This window comes from Falco peregrinus, chromosome 5 (assembly GCF_023634155.1).
Source record: "Falco peregrinus isolate bFalPer1 chromosome 5, bFalPer1.pri, whole genome shotgun sequence".
Taxonomy (NCBI): domain Eukaryota; kingdom Metazoa; phylum Chordata; class Aves; order Falconiformes; family Falconidae; genus Falco; species Falco peregrinus.
Window position 1 is genome coordinate 112,491,830 of NC_073725.1, and position 16,506 is coordinate 112,508,335.

General features: G+C 41.0%; 1 protein-coding gene across 8 annotated transcripts in view; it reads left to right on the forward strand.

The window, feature by feature from the left end:
• The window catches only part of VGLL4 (vestigial like family member 4), a 90,903-nt gene that overhangs the window by 63,378 nt on the left and 11,019 nt on the right, over positions 1 to 16,506 (forward strand). For 6 of the 8 annotated variants that reach the window (XM_055806829.1, XM_027778655.2, XM_005231668.4 and 3 more), the window contains one exon: positions 1,982 to 2,171. In XM_055806829.1, coding sequence (XP_055662804.1) covers positions 1,982 to 2,171 — 190 coding nt within the window. The other 2 variants (XM_055806831.1, XM_013294613.3) reach the window with 2 other exon arrangements.

Here is a 16,506-nt window from a genome sequence, read left to right on the forward strand (position 1 = left end):
TTAAGTCTTCAGCAGTGCTCTCAGATACACGGCAGAGAGACGAGTGATTACGTCTGGGTAGGATGAAAGTATCACAAACTGTAGTTGATAGAAGCTTCATCTTCTGGCATTGGCACTAACTTACTTTTTTCAAAGATAGACGTGAGGGAGGCGCCTCCCTGAGAGAAACCTGTATGATGTGGTTTACTTCTAAAGTGTAGAATGTGAACACTAGGTAGGTGAAGGTTTCTACTGGCAAAATACAAAGGCTGAAGAAAAACTGCAGAAATTTTACTGATATAAAATTTATTTCATGTGAGAAGTCTTTTTGATAAAAGCTTGTGTTGCAACATTACAGTCGTTGTGGGGGGGCTTCCCAATTAAAACTGCGATTGTTTTGAACAGGAAAGGGTCTGGATGTTGGTCTTAAAGCATTTGCAGTAGAGCACAGCTTTTGCTATTTAGAGCTGAGATGGAAAGTTCCTATTCAGATTTGGTGCCAGAGTCTTTAATAGAAATCATGACTTGTGGTGTATTATAGGTCAGTGTATATTTGCTAGTTTATATTATGCTGACTAAATTGGCAAAATGCTTATTTTTACTGGTAAACATTCAGGAGGTTTTCTCCACACTCGTTCTTTTTCCAACAAAATAGTATTTGTCGTGTGTGGAATTAGGGCAGCGTTTTATAAATCATCTGCCTCGGTGATGATGTGAAAATGTGTGGTGGCATACAAAGATTTCCATTGTCAGATACCTCAGGGATGTGGATGGAGTTAACTTTATCCTAATTTTAGTTCTGGAAATTATGGCCAGGTAGAAAACAAAATGCTTCTGGCAGTGTAGGAAAAATACAAATTTTAAACTCTAGCAAAAGTGGCTATTTCAGGGATATTACCAGAATAGGTAACCATGGTTAATTTAGCTCCTCTCAATTTAGCTCCTCTCCAAGCCCCTTATGAAGCCCCCAAAGCATTTTTTTTACCATCTTTAAATCCCTATGAGGTCTAAATATGACCTGTGGCTGTAAGGATGTGAGTTCCACTAAAGTCCATAACTGCTGGAAATGCAGCAGTGTGCTTTAGGCTATACATTTAGAGAGACATTTAATTGAAATGGGAAAAGTACTGTGGTCACACTTTAATGCGCACTTAGTAACAATATGTGAATGAGTTTATGCACAAGCTAATTGTATCATTTCTAGAATTATTTACACACAGCTCCCATGTGCTGTGAATGCCATTTTTTGATAAGTGTTGGATTATATAAAATTTATAATCTACTTAGTCCTCTGTCACGAGTCTGCCTGGGTGAAAATTAGCGTTCTTAAAATTGAAATGTTGTGATTCTTGTGCTGAAGAATTATGCTGTTTTGTTCATGTCTCCAAACATAGTTTAAAAGCACAGAGAAGGACATTTAAGGACAAACTTAAAACTTGCATCAGCAAGTTCCAGTTTTTTCCCTAACTTTTTACCTTGCATAGTTATATACCAGACAAGCTTGTTTTGGACAGCTTGTTATAAAAGGAATAATTTGAGAATTTGGAGGTTTGTTCAGTTTTAGATCTTGAATATTTGGCATAAATGTGAACTGTAGCCCTGGAATTTATAACCACAACCATAAGAAAAGGATCAAAACTTATTTCACTGTGAAGAGTCACGCTTTGCAGAATGAGGTAATGCAAGTTCAGTGTTGGAATTGCAGCTTGTAAGAAGGAGTGCTTCTGAATAAAAATGCTCTTGGAAAGATATGTTAGCTCAACCTTTTAGATCATCGGGTGAGCCGACCCTGTCATAGTACCTTGTTTCAACTCTTTATTCCAGCATAAAGCGCTAAAGTTTGGGTTATGATGCCTTGTTTATGTTACCAACCACGTTTAAATGTGCCAGTGCAGACCTGACATCTGCTCGGGAAATTTTTCTGCGAGAATGTTTCCAAAGGGCATGCTATTTTACTCTCTTTTCCTTGTCATGTTCATTTTCACTTGTCTTCTTCCTGTAGGTGAAGCAGCTTTAAGAGGTGAGCCCAGAATGCAGTCTCTTCCAGTATCCTCTGCTCTAACCAACCATCGAACAGGCCCTCCTCCTATCAGTCCCAACAAGAGAAAGCTCAGCATGGACCAAGGGGATGATGAGCTAGACTGTGAAAATGACCATGTTTCTAAAATGAGTCGAATGTTCAATCCGCATCTGTAAGTGTCTTGCTTGTATTATCTCTGGTTCATAGAATTTAATGCTGTCCTCTTCATCTTCATCTTTGTGCTTGCTAAGATCATACCGCGTACAAAACTTTGTGCTAGATTTTTCCTTTGTTCCAGTTTGTATGGGAGATCTGCACAAAGGCTGGTGTGATTAGACGGGACCTCTTGTTTTCATACAGCATGAAGTCACAGGAATTAGCTCAACATAACTATTTATAGTAAAACATACGCATTCACCTTGTAGTTCCTAAAGTATTGTTCATTTGTTCTTTGTAATCTGCTCCTTTCACTTCCTCTGATTCTGAGCGCTCTGTACTCTCTGCCGCTGGGGGTGGGGAAGCAGAAGGAGGAGAAACAGAAGTGCTTTGCATTTTTTTGAGGCCAGGAGATTGTGAGCCAGCTGCTCTGTAGTCTGCCTTGACAACTGGGCAAGCTGCAGTTGTTGCTAAACATTACTTCGAGGATTGCACCGCAGCTCTGACAGTCAGATGTGGAATTTTTCGTACAGGTAAGGTGTTGATGAGTTAGGTGCATGTGTTGGGTAATCGTCAAATGCCATTCTTGCTGTGTTCTCATTGCTGGGAATGCACGCCTGGTTGGCATGAAGTACTGGCTTAGAGAATTCCTTTCATTCTTGACTGGAGGAAGTGATCAGAGCGGTTCAGCAGTCCAGGGCAGCCTGATAGCTGCCTCCTTTCCCTGCTGCCTCAGCTCCTGTAGCCTCTGCATTCCTCGCATTCCATGCTGCTGTGGACTGTTGTGTTCAGTCATAAGATGCGAACAGAGGTATTTATCCTCAAATAAATCACCAGAGTGTTAGTCAGAGGCTGGGCCTGTAGTCTGCAGTCTTGGAATTTGTAACAAATCAGGAATCCAGCACTGAAGTAATGCAAAACAATAAAAGCTCACAAGCAGAGAGAGACTTCTCATTTACAGCATACCTTGTTCTTTCTCCTAAAAACTTAACTATTTATAGCCTTTCTTCGGAGCTGAGAATGCTGGTATTGGAAAGAACTTGTGTGGTGCTTTTCTGTGGCATATGTACGTGACACAGCTGAAGACATTTAATGGCATTTTTGAATTGTTAGGTAACTTTGTGGGAAGAGGTGTGATTTTTTTTTTTTTTTAAAAAAAAAAACTCGATTGCTAGGGATGAAATAAAACACAGCTGGCAGTTACGTGCATTATAACACTTTATACAGTGGAGGCCATAAAAATAATGAAGTCTGAAGCAACAGACTCGTGCAACCAAGGTTCAAAACTAAAAGATACAGACATTTATTTCATGTGCTCTCTTAGATATATTTTGAAGTTATCTGATCTTTTCCAGTATGGTGCATTTTTACTCGGTAGATTCTTTCAGTGATTTTGTATATGAAATGTGCATCTTTTCTTCTTATATTAAAAAGCACTGGTTGTCTAGTGTTTGTGTGATGGGGCTTAATCTATTTCAATTAAACCATGTACTGCAGATGAAACAGTCTAAAATAGCATACGTGAGGCCATCTTTTTTTCTGCTTTACTTTGTAAGTTTGATCTGGCCATATGAAAATATGCTTTCAATTGAATATTACAAAAACTCAAACTTTTGTGATATATCTGAAGTAGCTGAATAAATATTTCAGATATATCGGAAAAGTTCACAAGTGTTCTCTGACCTTTACTGCCATTTCCCTGGCTCAACCAACAATGAAGTTATTTTTTTGGAATGTTTTTCATATTTTCCCTCCTTCTTGGATTATGGTGTTCTGGTTTAACAATAGAAATGAATTACTCAAACTTTGTGGAACTGTCCTAAGAATTTTGTTTTGGAGATGAGAAGTGTGTTATAGGAGCTTGACTTGTTCACACTAAAGAAAAGACAGTATAGATTTGGGGGAAGAAATATTTTATGGAACGTAATGATGGCAGTCACGTTGTAGTGCCTTGGAGGTTCTAGAAGTATGAGTTTGACGGGATTCAGTTTAGAAAACCAAACCCATAAGAGATCTGGAGCATTACGTGGAGGCTAGATGTGGCACAATCTCTTTGGTGATAGCAAAGACATTTTTGTGATTTGGACTATAAAGATGAAATGTAAAGTCTATGGATTTTTAACTTTTCAGGACAAAGTCCCCTGAAAGCATAGGACAAAAGACTGGGTGATACAAAAACTGGGCGTAGCTGCCCCAGTCAATATTAGGGTACAGACTGCGCATCTTGCCCACAGAGCAGTGTTTAAATCCATACTCCTCTAGCTGAATGTCTTCAGTTATTCCGAATGTCCAGATGGGCAGATCTTTCTTATTTGGAAGTCAGAGCTTGGAAGACAGAAGTCTTTATAACTACAAGGAGCTCTCGTTCAGATCTTTGGGTCTTTGTGATTGGGTTGGTAGAACTGTGAAGCAGTTGTATATTCATCCTCTTTAACACCAGCATATTGTGGTTGGACATGTAATTAAATAGGACAAGAATTGTGTTCTGTGGGTCCTTATAAATGAATTGTTAGCAATTTGATGTTAACTCTGAGATACCAGCACCCCAGCATCTTGGTCACTGTGCTTCAGTGGGAATGAATCCATTTAAATGCTTTGGGTATTTTATTAGAAATCCAGTGATGCCAGCCTTTTGTTTGGAAAATGAATGCTTTGAGATACTCCCTGCTCAGGTGTAACTCCCTGATGTGTTGTCTTTGATTAAGTTCTTTGAGTTGTACTTGAGTATGTTTACTTTTCTCATGGAAAAACACAACTGTTCGAGTAGTCTCTGGAGTAGAGTGAATCAAAAGCCCTGACAATCCTACTAGGCTTCTACAATATGTAATGGAATTCCTGTGCAAAGAAAATTTATCGAAGGCTCTGTTTTTCAGAGGAGATAATTCTTAGCTTTAGGATTGTAAAATATACTTGGGACCTTGTGGATTAATTTTTAAAGATCAGTATGGGAAAGTGCCTACCTTGCTTACGACGGAGTACTGGACTGTATAAGGCTTCTGTGTTTCTGTGGTCATAGAGATTACACCCATAAGCCTCTTCTTTGGGAAAAACGACTACTTCCACCCCAAATGAAAACCTACGCATTGTCATATGGAATTATTTGCATTTCATGCTTTCTTGTATGTCCCTCAAATGTTTCCCTTAAAATGCATTCACTGAAGTAGAATGTGCTATTTGTGCCATACTTCATTTTTAGTGCTTTGTGAAGGAGAAGCAAGCTTATTTTAAGCCTCAAGTTAAAACATGCCTTTGTTTTTGTATGACTTCACTGAAATCACCTTGATTTACAGAAGAGTAATTAGGAACTTGATTTATATAAGAATCACAAGCTCTTTATGTATGGGTAAAGTGGCTGGAGAGCTCCAGCAGTCTTTCTGAACAAATGAAGCTGCTTTGTTCTGTTTCCAAGGTGTATTTAGGATTTCATGGCAAGCCCTGTGTAAAATTAACTCTTACCTGGGCATTGCGATGTAAGGGGAAGGCGAGTGAAGTGTGTTGTACCTTTAAGTGAAGGTCTCGGGCCTGACCTGTGTTATGTGGGTTTCTTGTTTGTCAGGCTGGAGGCATTTTCTCATTTTCACAGTTCAGCTGAAAACAAAGGCCTCCTTATCCTTGCAGGGAGCTCTTAAGAGCTGACATCAGCCTTTTCCCAGCGGGCATCGGCGCTGCCGTAAGAGTCCTTGCAGGGAGCTGCTCACAGTCCCCTCTCGGCTTGGTTTGTTTGCCAAGAAGCAAAAAAAAAAAAAAAAGTGTAAATGACAAGAGTACAACCTTTTAATTTTTATTTAAAAAGGAAAAAAAAAAAAGAAATTGCACTGGGCTGGTCTTGCTTCTCTGAGTTTGAGTAGGAACTAGCACATCTGTAACTCCTCACTGCTTTTGGGCAAGGGACGGTTATGGCTAATACTTTATTGCTGTGGTGCAGCAATTTTAAAAATAGTTTGTATGCTAGCAAATTGTGGGATCGCATCACTGTGTTTAAGGTTAAAGTGAATTGATGTCACTGACGTCTTCAAAAGGATTCAGATTTTGCGTTACTGGTAAAATTATACGTGGAACTGACCATTTGAATTTGTATTGGAAGGGCCTCCTGTCTTTGTCCGCCTGTTGGGTACCTCGGGCTGAAAGTTAGTATTTTTGGTTTGGGACGAGCAGGCTTATGAACGGAATATTTTCCCCTCAGTCTCTTTGTCACAAATCCCATTTGGTTGGCTGGCGTTAAGGTCGCAATGACAATGGATTTCTATGTGAAAATCATCTTACAACAAAAGTTTGCAGCTGTTAAGTAGACATCTGGGGAATAATCACCTCTTGATCTGTGTGACACATAATTTGGCTTTTTCTTGTAATAAAAAAAGTCTACACATGAGTAAGGTAGTTTAGTGTGTATTGCATAAGGTGATGTTTAGTTCTGGACATAGCCGTACAGACCCAGACACTTCTCTTTCAAATTCTGGATTGTGTCTTCACATTTGTTACAGTGAAGAATCATGGCAAATCTGGTCCATAAAGCCAGGCTACAATGGAGTTTGCTCACTGTAATGACACTGTAATAGAAATTGCTCTGGCATCCTTTTTTAAAAAAAATCTGTCCTAAGCTGTCCTGGAAGTTACCTGGATTTGAAGACTATAGAATAATTAATGTTAGAATGGGCTTTAGGAAGTCATTTTGTCCAACCTCATGCTCAAACCAAGGTCAGCTGTGTCCTGGTCAAGCCTGTAGCTCAAAGCAAGGAATTTTGAGTAAGAACCAAAGGGCTCATGATGCTCCTTATTAGAGGGTGACTCCATCACCTTCCTCTTTACCATTCCCTGACCCTGGCTGAGAATGCAGGATGGAAATGTTCTGCAGAAAACCAAGCCCCTGTTGTGGTGGAGGCTGGCTCCAGCTCCAAGCAAGGCTTGGAAAGATTTAGAACTGGGTTGCAGCGGTAGCATGGGAGTTTTGAGAGAAGTTCGTTGCTGCTAACTACTGCTTTTTTGGTTCCAGACTTTATGTGGTATTAAAAAATACATTTACACTGTCATTTGATTGTGACAACTTGGAATTGAAAAAAACCCAGAACACAACACACAACTCTGAACACCCAAAATGCCTCTCATTCGCTTGCAAGCCTCTTCACTCGGTTCTCTTGGCAGGGAAATGGCTTTAAAGTATTTTGGGATTAACCTGGTGTTTTCAAAGCAGTGCAGTTGAAGCTGAAATCCTCTGTATTGCCAGAAACTGTTACAATGTGGCCCTTGTTGATTACAGTGGACAAAGGGTTACAGAGCAGGTTTCAAACTGCTTTTCCCAATTTACTGGGGTTTTTTTTGCGTGTGTACGTTGCCTGAAGGATGGACCCAATCAATCAGATATATTTTTTTCTTTATTAATGGAGATCACACACTACACAAAATTAATCTTAAATTGTTTCCAACAAATGTACATTAAATCGAAGCTTCCGAGGTGGACTTGAAAGAGCTAATATAGCTGAGTTAATATTTAACAGTGAGTTTAGCGGAAGTTCTTATCAAAGGGGGTAGATTTTCAGAAAGTACTCAAGTCCCTTTGGGTTCAGGAGGGTATAGCCAACTGCACGTGAAATGCGTGTTATGAACAGCTTCAGGGGTAAAAATTGATGGATAGCTTATCAGTCCTTTGCAGAAAGACCTCATCTGTCAAAATCCGGGTAGATGTTTAAGTACTTGAAGAATCAGGCAATGTTAGCTCAGGTGTCTCCACTTGCAGACAGAAGGGTCTTGTTAGCTAGCTCACTCCAGAATTCTGCTTTCATATAATGTTTTCTGCTTCCATTTTCCTTCTTTTGGAAGGGAGCGGACAGCTTCCACAGTGGGTTCGGGCTCCCTTGGGAGGTGAGGAGCCATGCCACTGCCGCGGAGCTGCCAGCCTGGCTCAAGGCCTGGTGTGCTGGGCCCTGGCGCCCCGGCACTGCCGTCCCGCCCCAGGGGCTGCGCTTGCCTTTCCGCAGAGGGAACGTTCACATTCCCCGATTTATCCTTTCTGCCCGGGGGTGAAATCCAGCACCAATCCAAAAGTCTGATATCTAAGCAAGAGGCAAGAAAAGAACCAGTAACATCTACAGGCCTATTCTAGATGTATATCCTAACCGTATGGAAACAAAGGTTTAATCTCACTTCTTATTTAACCATTTTCCCAGATGTTTCCTGCGGTTTGACAGATGTACCATTTACTAGAAAGTTGTGCTCTTGAGAATTAGAATGTTATGGACACGGTTGCTATAGACAATGACTCTGTAAGGGTAAGATTTGGAATAAAATGTTACATTAATTTCTAGTTGAATAAGTGGGTTTTTTTCTCCCAGACCGAAAGTGCTGGCCTGGGCAGCCTCCTTTCGTTTTCTCTCAGGCTGTAACGCGCCTCGGGGACATGCAGACCGGCTGTAACCCCTTCCGCCAGCATCGGGGTGCCGGCCCTGAAGGAGCGCCGTGATTTCTCAGCGCGGAGAGGCGACGAGCGTCCCCGGGCCCTGCCGCCGGGCGCGGCCATCTTGGCGTTTCCCGTCGGCGCGGCGGGCGGTGGCGGTGCCCCCGGCGGGCGCTGCCCGGGCCGATGCGGCGCGTGAGGGGGCGGCCGGGGCCGGGGCGGCGGCTCCGCGCTGGCCGCTCCCGACAGCGACGTGGGGGGAGTACGCGGGCTCGTCCCCTCTCGGCCGCGTCGGCAGCCCGGGCCGGCTTCCCGCCCAGCCGCCTCAGGGGGCCTGCCGCTGCCCGGGGCCGGGCGCGCGGCGCGGGGGACTCTTATCGTGACAGGGCGGCGGGGGCCGCGCTCTGCGCCTCAGCCGCTCGCCGAGCCTTGAGGCCCCGGGCGGGCCGGGGGGACGCGGCCGCCTTCCTGCGCCCGGGCCATGCTCGCCCCGAGGTTAGTACCGGCCCCTTCCCCGCCGGCCCGCCCGGCGCGGCCCAGGGGCGGGCCGGCCTTCGGGTAGGGCTTATCCCCAAAGAAAATGACAAAGGAAATAAAAGGATTTCGTCGCCATTGAAGTCTGAAGGTTTTGACCTCAATTTTATTCGACAGCTTCCCCCAGCGGAAAACGTTGTGGGAATCCGCTCTACTTTGTAGTTGCCGTGATGTTGCCTAAATTTGATACCCACGTCCATATTGCTTGATTGGAATCGAGTCATCCTTTAAATTTCTTGCATAACTCCCTTAGCACTGTAAACAAACTCTGCGGCTCAGCAGTTCTCCAGGATTTCTCATTCACAATGCGAATATTGTTCCTAAAATACGGTGGAAGGCGCGGGTGGGAAGCGGAGGGGGTGTGCTGGGGCGCTGTGCCCGCAGGCCCGGGAGCTGGGTCCCCCTCGCCCCGCTGCGCAGGCCCCAGTACCTGGTCAGGAGGAAAACGAGGGGTGGGATGCCTTTGGTAAGCCATGAGAAAGACTTTCCAAAACATCTGGGGAGAAGTCTCAGCACACTAATTACTGCTTCATGTAGTCTTTAATACGGTGCAGATGTACGGTTACTGTAAATAATGGAGGAGTCCCGTGTTACAGTCAAGCTGAGGTCGATTCCTGCGTTCCTGTCAAAGTCCTGTCTTTCAAGTCCTTGTCAGAGCTGTGTGCAGCATACATGTTTTTGCTGCGTGGGTGCGGCTGACTTCTTGCTATCTGGATGATAAGGAACAATGCTTTGTGAGTCTTTTTGTCCCATTTTTAACGGTAACTTTCAGTATTCATAAATCAGTACTTTAAAAGGGGGGTAAAGTAAAAACCTCAAAACATTTTTTCTTGTGATTTGTGTTTCTATGTAAAGTCTCCCTTTAAGCCAAAAGTTGCTGTGAGAGAATACTGCTGATTGCAGAATGTGACGGTGGACTTGGGCGCCTTAGCTGTACAAGTACCCTTTCAAACATACTGCTGCTGCGGTCGGTTTGCTTATCAGCTTTTCAAAGGAATTATTCTACTGTATTGGTACGAATAGTTGTGCAAAATGTAAGGAAGCTGTTGTTGTATTTATAGAGCTTCTAGAGGTTTCAGTAGTTCAGATTTTATTAGCAATTACAAACAGCTTCAATAAACTTCTAATGAAATGTTTATTCCTTTTATAAAACAGCCCATGAAAAAATGTCATGTCTTAAAACCAACACCATTCTCAGTCTAAAAGCCTAAAGCCTGGTGTGTTTTTCTGAGATTTTATTGAAATTGCTGTCTGAAAGTGAATTAATATATTTCTCAGCTTTTCCTGCTTCACGTCAGCTAATGTTACATTGTGTATCTGATAGATGGAGACCATAATTTCTAAGCTTTAATGATCCAGGCCCTTTTCCCCTTGTTCTCGTAAGAACCATTGAAGTTGGAAAATAAAGCTCTATAATCCCATCTCCTGACAATTTAACACAGTTAATTCTGGCACTGGTGACCTTATTTTCAGAGGCTGGCTTGTGTTGTTGAAGTTCTTACTAAATAAACTTGCCATTCTTATGCTGTTGATATCTTTTGCTTCCCACATCATCTATCTGAAGAAAATTATTAGTCTGCTCCTCAACCATAAGCTTCTACCTGATGCAGGCCTTTAGGTGGTTGAACTAAATAAAATCCCATAAACTTTTGAGAATGTGGGGTTCAAAGATTGACTTAATCTGGTACCCGCTTTTACAGAAAGAGTTCTGTGACATGCATGGAGAGATGAAAGAAAGTATTTTTTCCAAATGAAAAAGCAGAAAATATTGTAAGGAGCAACCCAGAAAACACTCGTTAAGAAAATGTAACTGCCATTTTTTATTTCCTCTGACAGTTCTGCACAGTTTCACCATTGAGTTTCAACACCACCAAGTTTTCCCAGAGCCTGCAGAACAGACTGATGTACCCTGGCAGTATCGAGCACACATGTATGTGGCTAATCTTGTTGCACTAGGACATGACCCGCTGCTGTGTGTATTTTACGTGCAAGCTTTTTTCTGACATTGGCCCATAGTTTTCTCTGTGTGATCATAAATAGTTTTTACAGTATTTTCCAGTGACTCAGTATAAAACGTCTGTTGCATGTGCCAAGTTTGACTTCAAAAAGATGTTAATATGGCTGAACAATAAAAGCTGCACGTGACCCATCACATGACTTGGTGGAATGTAAGAGGAAACGTCTGCCAGAGGTGTTTGTGTGGGCATTGCAATTGAGTACAAATTAATCATGTTATAGCTGCCTCTGAATCTTTCCAGTAACCCCTCTGACCTTCTGGCTGTTTTCATGGAAGCCTCTTTGCTCTTTCCTTGTACTGTCTGGTTTTCCATCTTGCTTGTTAGAAAATTTAAGGAAAGTTTGGAGTGTCCCTTTAACCTCATTTTTTTATCATTCGCTTTTCTGGATGTTTTCCCCCTGTAAGCAATTCAGAGTGCTTTACAGACTTGAAACAGTTCAGACTCCTGCACAGTTACTTTTAGTTTCCATTCCAGCGGCGACTTACCTTTCTAGATCATGTTCTGTTCGCCCCAATATATGCAGTAGCCTGACTTGCTCTGCAGATGTGAACACTGGCAGGCTTCACTCTGTTTCACCAGTTTTGTTTGACTTTCTCAGAGTAAGATTATTGTGCCTTCAAGCACCCAGATTTTGTGTTGCCATCTATATAGTGTACTTTTGAGCTAGAAGTGAACCCTTAGTTCTGGGGCCTGATTAACAAATGATAGGTTTGAGTTTCTGGTGTGCATTGATGTGTCTGAGTTCTGCCGTTTTAGTGAAACTATCTTCCAAGAAAAGTGCCCTCTGTAGTAGCAGTCTCTTCTAAAGACAGACCGCATACTCTGCAGAGCCTTTTTGAGATTGAGCCGTTCGCATCTTCTGTCTTTTGGTCTTCACAGTTGGCAGAAACAATTCTTCACTTAACACATTTTTCTAGTGTGTTGTGCAGGTTTTTCCAAAGGCAACCAGGGTTACTGGCATTCTTTGAAGAGAAGGGTTAGGGGGAGATGGCTGAATCAGATAAATCTTAAATGTTTGGTTACTTCTGTGTCCTTTCCAAGAAATGTGCTGTTCCCTTGACAGGCTGTTAGACAGTAGTTAGAACAGGGAAGGCAGTGATGTTGCATTGTAGGCCATAGGACCTGAAAGTTTCTCCTCTTTGGCTGATGAGATTGGCAGGTGGCTGAATATTTTTTGTCCTCAATCCTTGAAAATTTAAGTTAAAGCTGATGGGAGTTGTGGTCGGTTGTTGGTTTCCACCTAGACTGAGTTGAGCAAAACTTTGAAGAGACGAAATGGGCTTATGTTTATGCTCCAGAAACCATGGTGCATTTTTTAGGAAACTTTTTGTAATTACTGCGATATTCAGTTACACCTAGACACTTGTTACTGTGGTGGTACTGAAATGCTGGAACCTTCTATTATTCTAGCTCCACTTTTTGAGCTGTTAGTGATTTTTTTTAAAAAAGTTTATTTAATTTTCCAAACAGGCTAATTAATATTTACAGCTACCTCAGCAGAATGAATGAGATCACTTTATCATTTCAGAATTTTTCCAGATATTTATTATATGTTAAGATTTCATTGTTTACATCTCAAGTATGGCCTCACATAAAACCTCTTCCAAAAATTATGGTATTGTAAAATGAACTATCAGGTGTACCACACAACATGAGAACCTAAATGTAGGAGGTTTGGAGCTGAGTGGGCAGGCGGTACAAGCGCAGAGCAGAGCAATTATTGGGTGAGTTCTGGGGTAATTTTTTTTTTCTTCCTAGTCTTTTTTTGAAGTTGAAGTACAGGTTTTGATTTTACCGGTAACCAGCAGTCTGTACCTATTGCAGTAAGGTAACTTTGCCATCATTCCTGGATTGTATATGTATGCATGTGTTCCAGCAGTGACATAGTTTTTCACTGATATAAATCCCTGAGATTTACTTAGGGATGGAACGAGTGATTGCTGTTATAAAAGCAACCAGTGCTGCCTTTTAAAACAATGCTATGAACGCTGGAGCAAAGATGGCCAAACATTAAAACAAAAAAAAAAAAAAAAAAAAAAAAGTCCTGTGAGAAAAATAAGTAGGATCTGAGATTGTGTTAATTGATTTTACTGTACATTAGATTTAGATTTCAGTTTTGTGGGTTTGGCTTTTGACTAAGGTCTTACATCATGCGGTTCTCTTGCATTCTTTCATACTTGTGAATATTAAGCCCTCAGGAAGGGAAGCTCTTCTGTATCTGAGTATTTTTGCTTGGTGCAGGCAGTAATGGGACACTCCTTTATGTGTTTCACAGCTTATTAGTAATTTATTTCTTTTACTGTGGAATCTGTTCTCCTGGTTGATTATGTTTGCAAGTAACTATCTGGTCCAAGATTTTATCTCTGAAAATCTTGTTTTGGTGAGGATAAATATAGAAGGTCTGACCTATTTTTTGTTCATATGTAAGATTATCCTGTTTCTTGTTAGTGTATCCTATTTCTTGTTAGTTATATTTTCAGTGGTTTTATTTTGACTTCCCATCTCAAGGGTCTTTCCATTGGGTGTAGTAGTAAGCTGGAAAAAAAAACAAATTCATGAACTGAATTTTTTTTAAGGGAAGGAACTGCAGAATTCTGATTAGAGGAGTGGAGAGAGCAGGGAAAAATAGGTATGGTCAGTGCTTGCGTGCTTCTGACTCTGAAAGAACCTGCGTAAATAATGGTACTTAATTCTCCAAACTGGGCCTGATGTTCAAATTGAAAAATTAAAAAGAACAAAATCTTTTCTGGGAAGAGTCAAGTTTAATTAATTATTGGTGGCTGGAGAACCTTTGAGGCAGTGCTTAAAGTCCTGGGTGCCTTTGCTGAGTTGTTTCTAGCCTGAGGCAGAAAGTGAAGACTTAGCCACCTGCTTCTTCCCTTGTTAACCACACTTGAATGGGGGAAGAAGTGGAGGATTTGCCAGCTACAGACCTCGGTTAAAGAACTACTTTTTGGCCAGCTGGCTGGCAAACTGCTGTTCTGGAGTCCTCCAGAACCATAGCAGGAGGCATAGCTGCTGCGGTGCCGCCTCCAGAAAGGTGCTAATGGAATGTCAGTTGTCAGTTTTAGCTGTGCATTGGTCTGAACAAGAAGATATTTAGTTTGTCCAAAAGGTTTCCTGCAAGGGGGAATATACTGTACAAATAATGCTTAAATAGCAGCAGTGGCAAAAAGCAAGGGCATTCTTTATTTTTCTTAGGAAACCATATCTGAAATCCAGGTTCTGTGTAGAAGAGATTCTTGCAAAAACAATAAACTCTTGCAGGTTGCCTACTTAAAAGTTTTTTGGGACAGAGTACTAAGCCATAAAAGGAAAAGCCTGCTCCAAGTAACTGGGAAGCATAAAGTTAATAAAATGGGATGGAAAAGGTTTATGTATTTAGGTGGCAGCCATTCAAAGTAGATGCGGTTTGAAGAGTGCATCGGGTTGTTTGGAGTATTTTTTCACGTTACAAATACTTCAGATAATTGGCTGACACTCAAAGAGCAAACTGCTAATACTTTAAGGTTTTGCTTGGGGTTTTTTTTAGTGGATTTGGATTGCTTAAATTCTGAAGAAAGAACACTTAGGATCTTACCCTCTGGATATATATTGTCGTATTTTTGAAATGTCACCTTATATTCTTGTTTTCCCACCTCACACTAACAGAATTAATGTTATGCAAGTAGATACTTTCGCAGGAAATGATCCCCATCATGTGGAGAAGATAGTTTATATCAGTGGATTATAAATCCTTCAGTAGTCTTTAACAAAAGCATTTGTCCTCTTTCAGACTTAAAGTTTGTGAACAAATACAGTAAAAGACGTTAGAAAGCAAATATTTATAAAGATGCTGAAAATACTTAAATCATATTTGAACTAGGTTACACAAATGAAAGTTTACTCTTTGCATTGTGCTTGTCTAAAGAAAACATCTTGCATGATAATTAAAAAGCACTGTAAGTGGATACTTGTTCTTTCTGCAAGTGAAACACACTCCTACAGTAGAACCATCTCAAGATAAAGCTTTATTTCTGCCAAAGGGAGTGTGAAACGTCTGTGATTTCTTCACTTAGAGGTACAGTAATACTTTTGGCATCTGTTCCTTAAGGATCTGCAGGCTGGAATTGAATGCAAGCAAAACTGTCCCCTTCAGTGGGCCTCTTTTTTTTCCTTTTCCTTAAGCAGCTGGCAGAGTTAGTTTGTTCCTGTAGGATGAGTGTGAATTACCACCACGCTGTGCCAGTGAACAGAACAGCCGCATTTAAAGGTTGTACAACAACAACAACAAAAACAGAAACAAAAAAAAAATTAAGGACAGCGCATTTGAGCTACCTTTTGAACAGTTTCCCAAGGAGAACTGAAACATTGATTTCAATTAACAGACATTATTTAGAACCAAACTGAAGCAGACTTTCAGCTAGCAGTCAGGATGTGTGTGGTTTTGGTATGACATCCATCTGAGCACATGATGCTTGGTAAGTGCTGGAGCCTCGGTTATGATTCATTGGGGAGAAACACGGAAAACAACGTCTGTTTTTCAAGTGTTAGAGAAATGAATTGAAGGTTGGAATCATGTATAATTTTGCTAAAATAAACCCACAAGTAGCTTGAATACCTCTGTTAGAGGGAAGTAAGGGTGGTGGGTATGGCTGATGTAATAGCATCTCCCTGCCTGATGTTTGCTTAGGTGCTCACCGATATTAATTACTAACTGTTTTTTAAGCCAGTGGAGTTGCACTGGCATTTTCACCACTGAAGGTGAAGTCCAGAGTTAAGTTGCATATGCCGATTTTTAAGACAAAGTGGAATTGAGGGATGGTAAAGCCATTTGGATGGCTGGATTTATTTGTAGCGTATATTTTGAAGTTATTTTTCAAACATGGTCAGAAATCCTTCCTTGTAATTTTCTGTGCTTATGTTTGAACTAAGGGATGCATCTCTCTGCTTGCTCAATGCATGTGGAATCTTTAAAATAATTGACTTTCGTGAAATATAATTATCTTCAAACACATGCAATTTTGATTGCTCCTTCTGACAAAGCACCTAATACCAAAACAAGAGTGACTTCCCTCAATAATACTAAAAAAAATTGTAACGAGCTTCTGGTTGCTAATAGAAAATTATTTTGTAAAATTACATTTCGAACTAAAATTATTTAATAATGTCAAATTTATGAGGACTGTATAAATAATTTGATGTACAATTGTTTTACAAGTGGAGTTGGATATGTGTAGGATTTGCTATTTATATTTAGTAGGAGGGACTCTGAAGTGCTGGTATATTTTCACAAGGGCAGAGCTATCGCGTTACTGTTCTACACAGTGCTGTAAAATTTTCAGCTGGGCTCAGAAAAAATAATCTCTGATATGGAAGTAGAAGCTTCAGGTATTTTCATTGTTTTGCCAAGACCCTATCGTTGAAGGTAG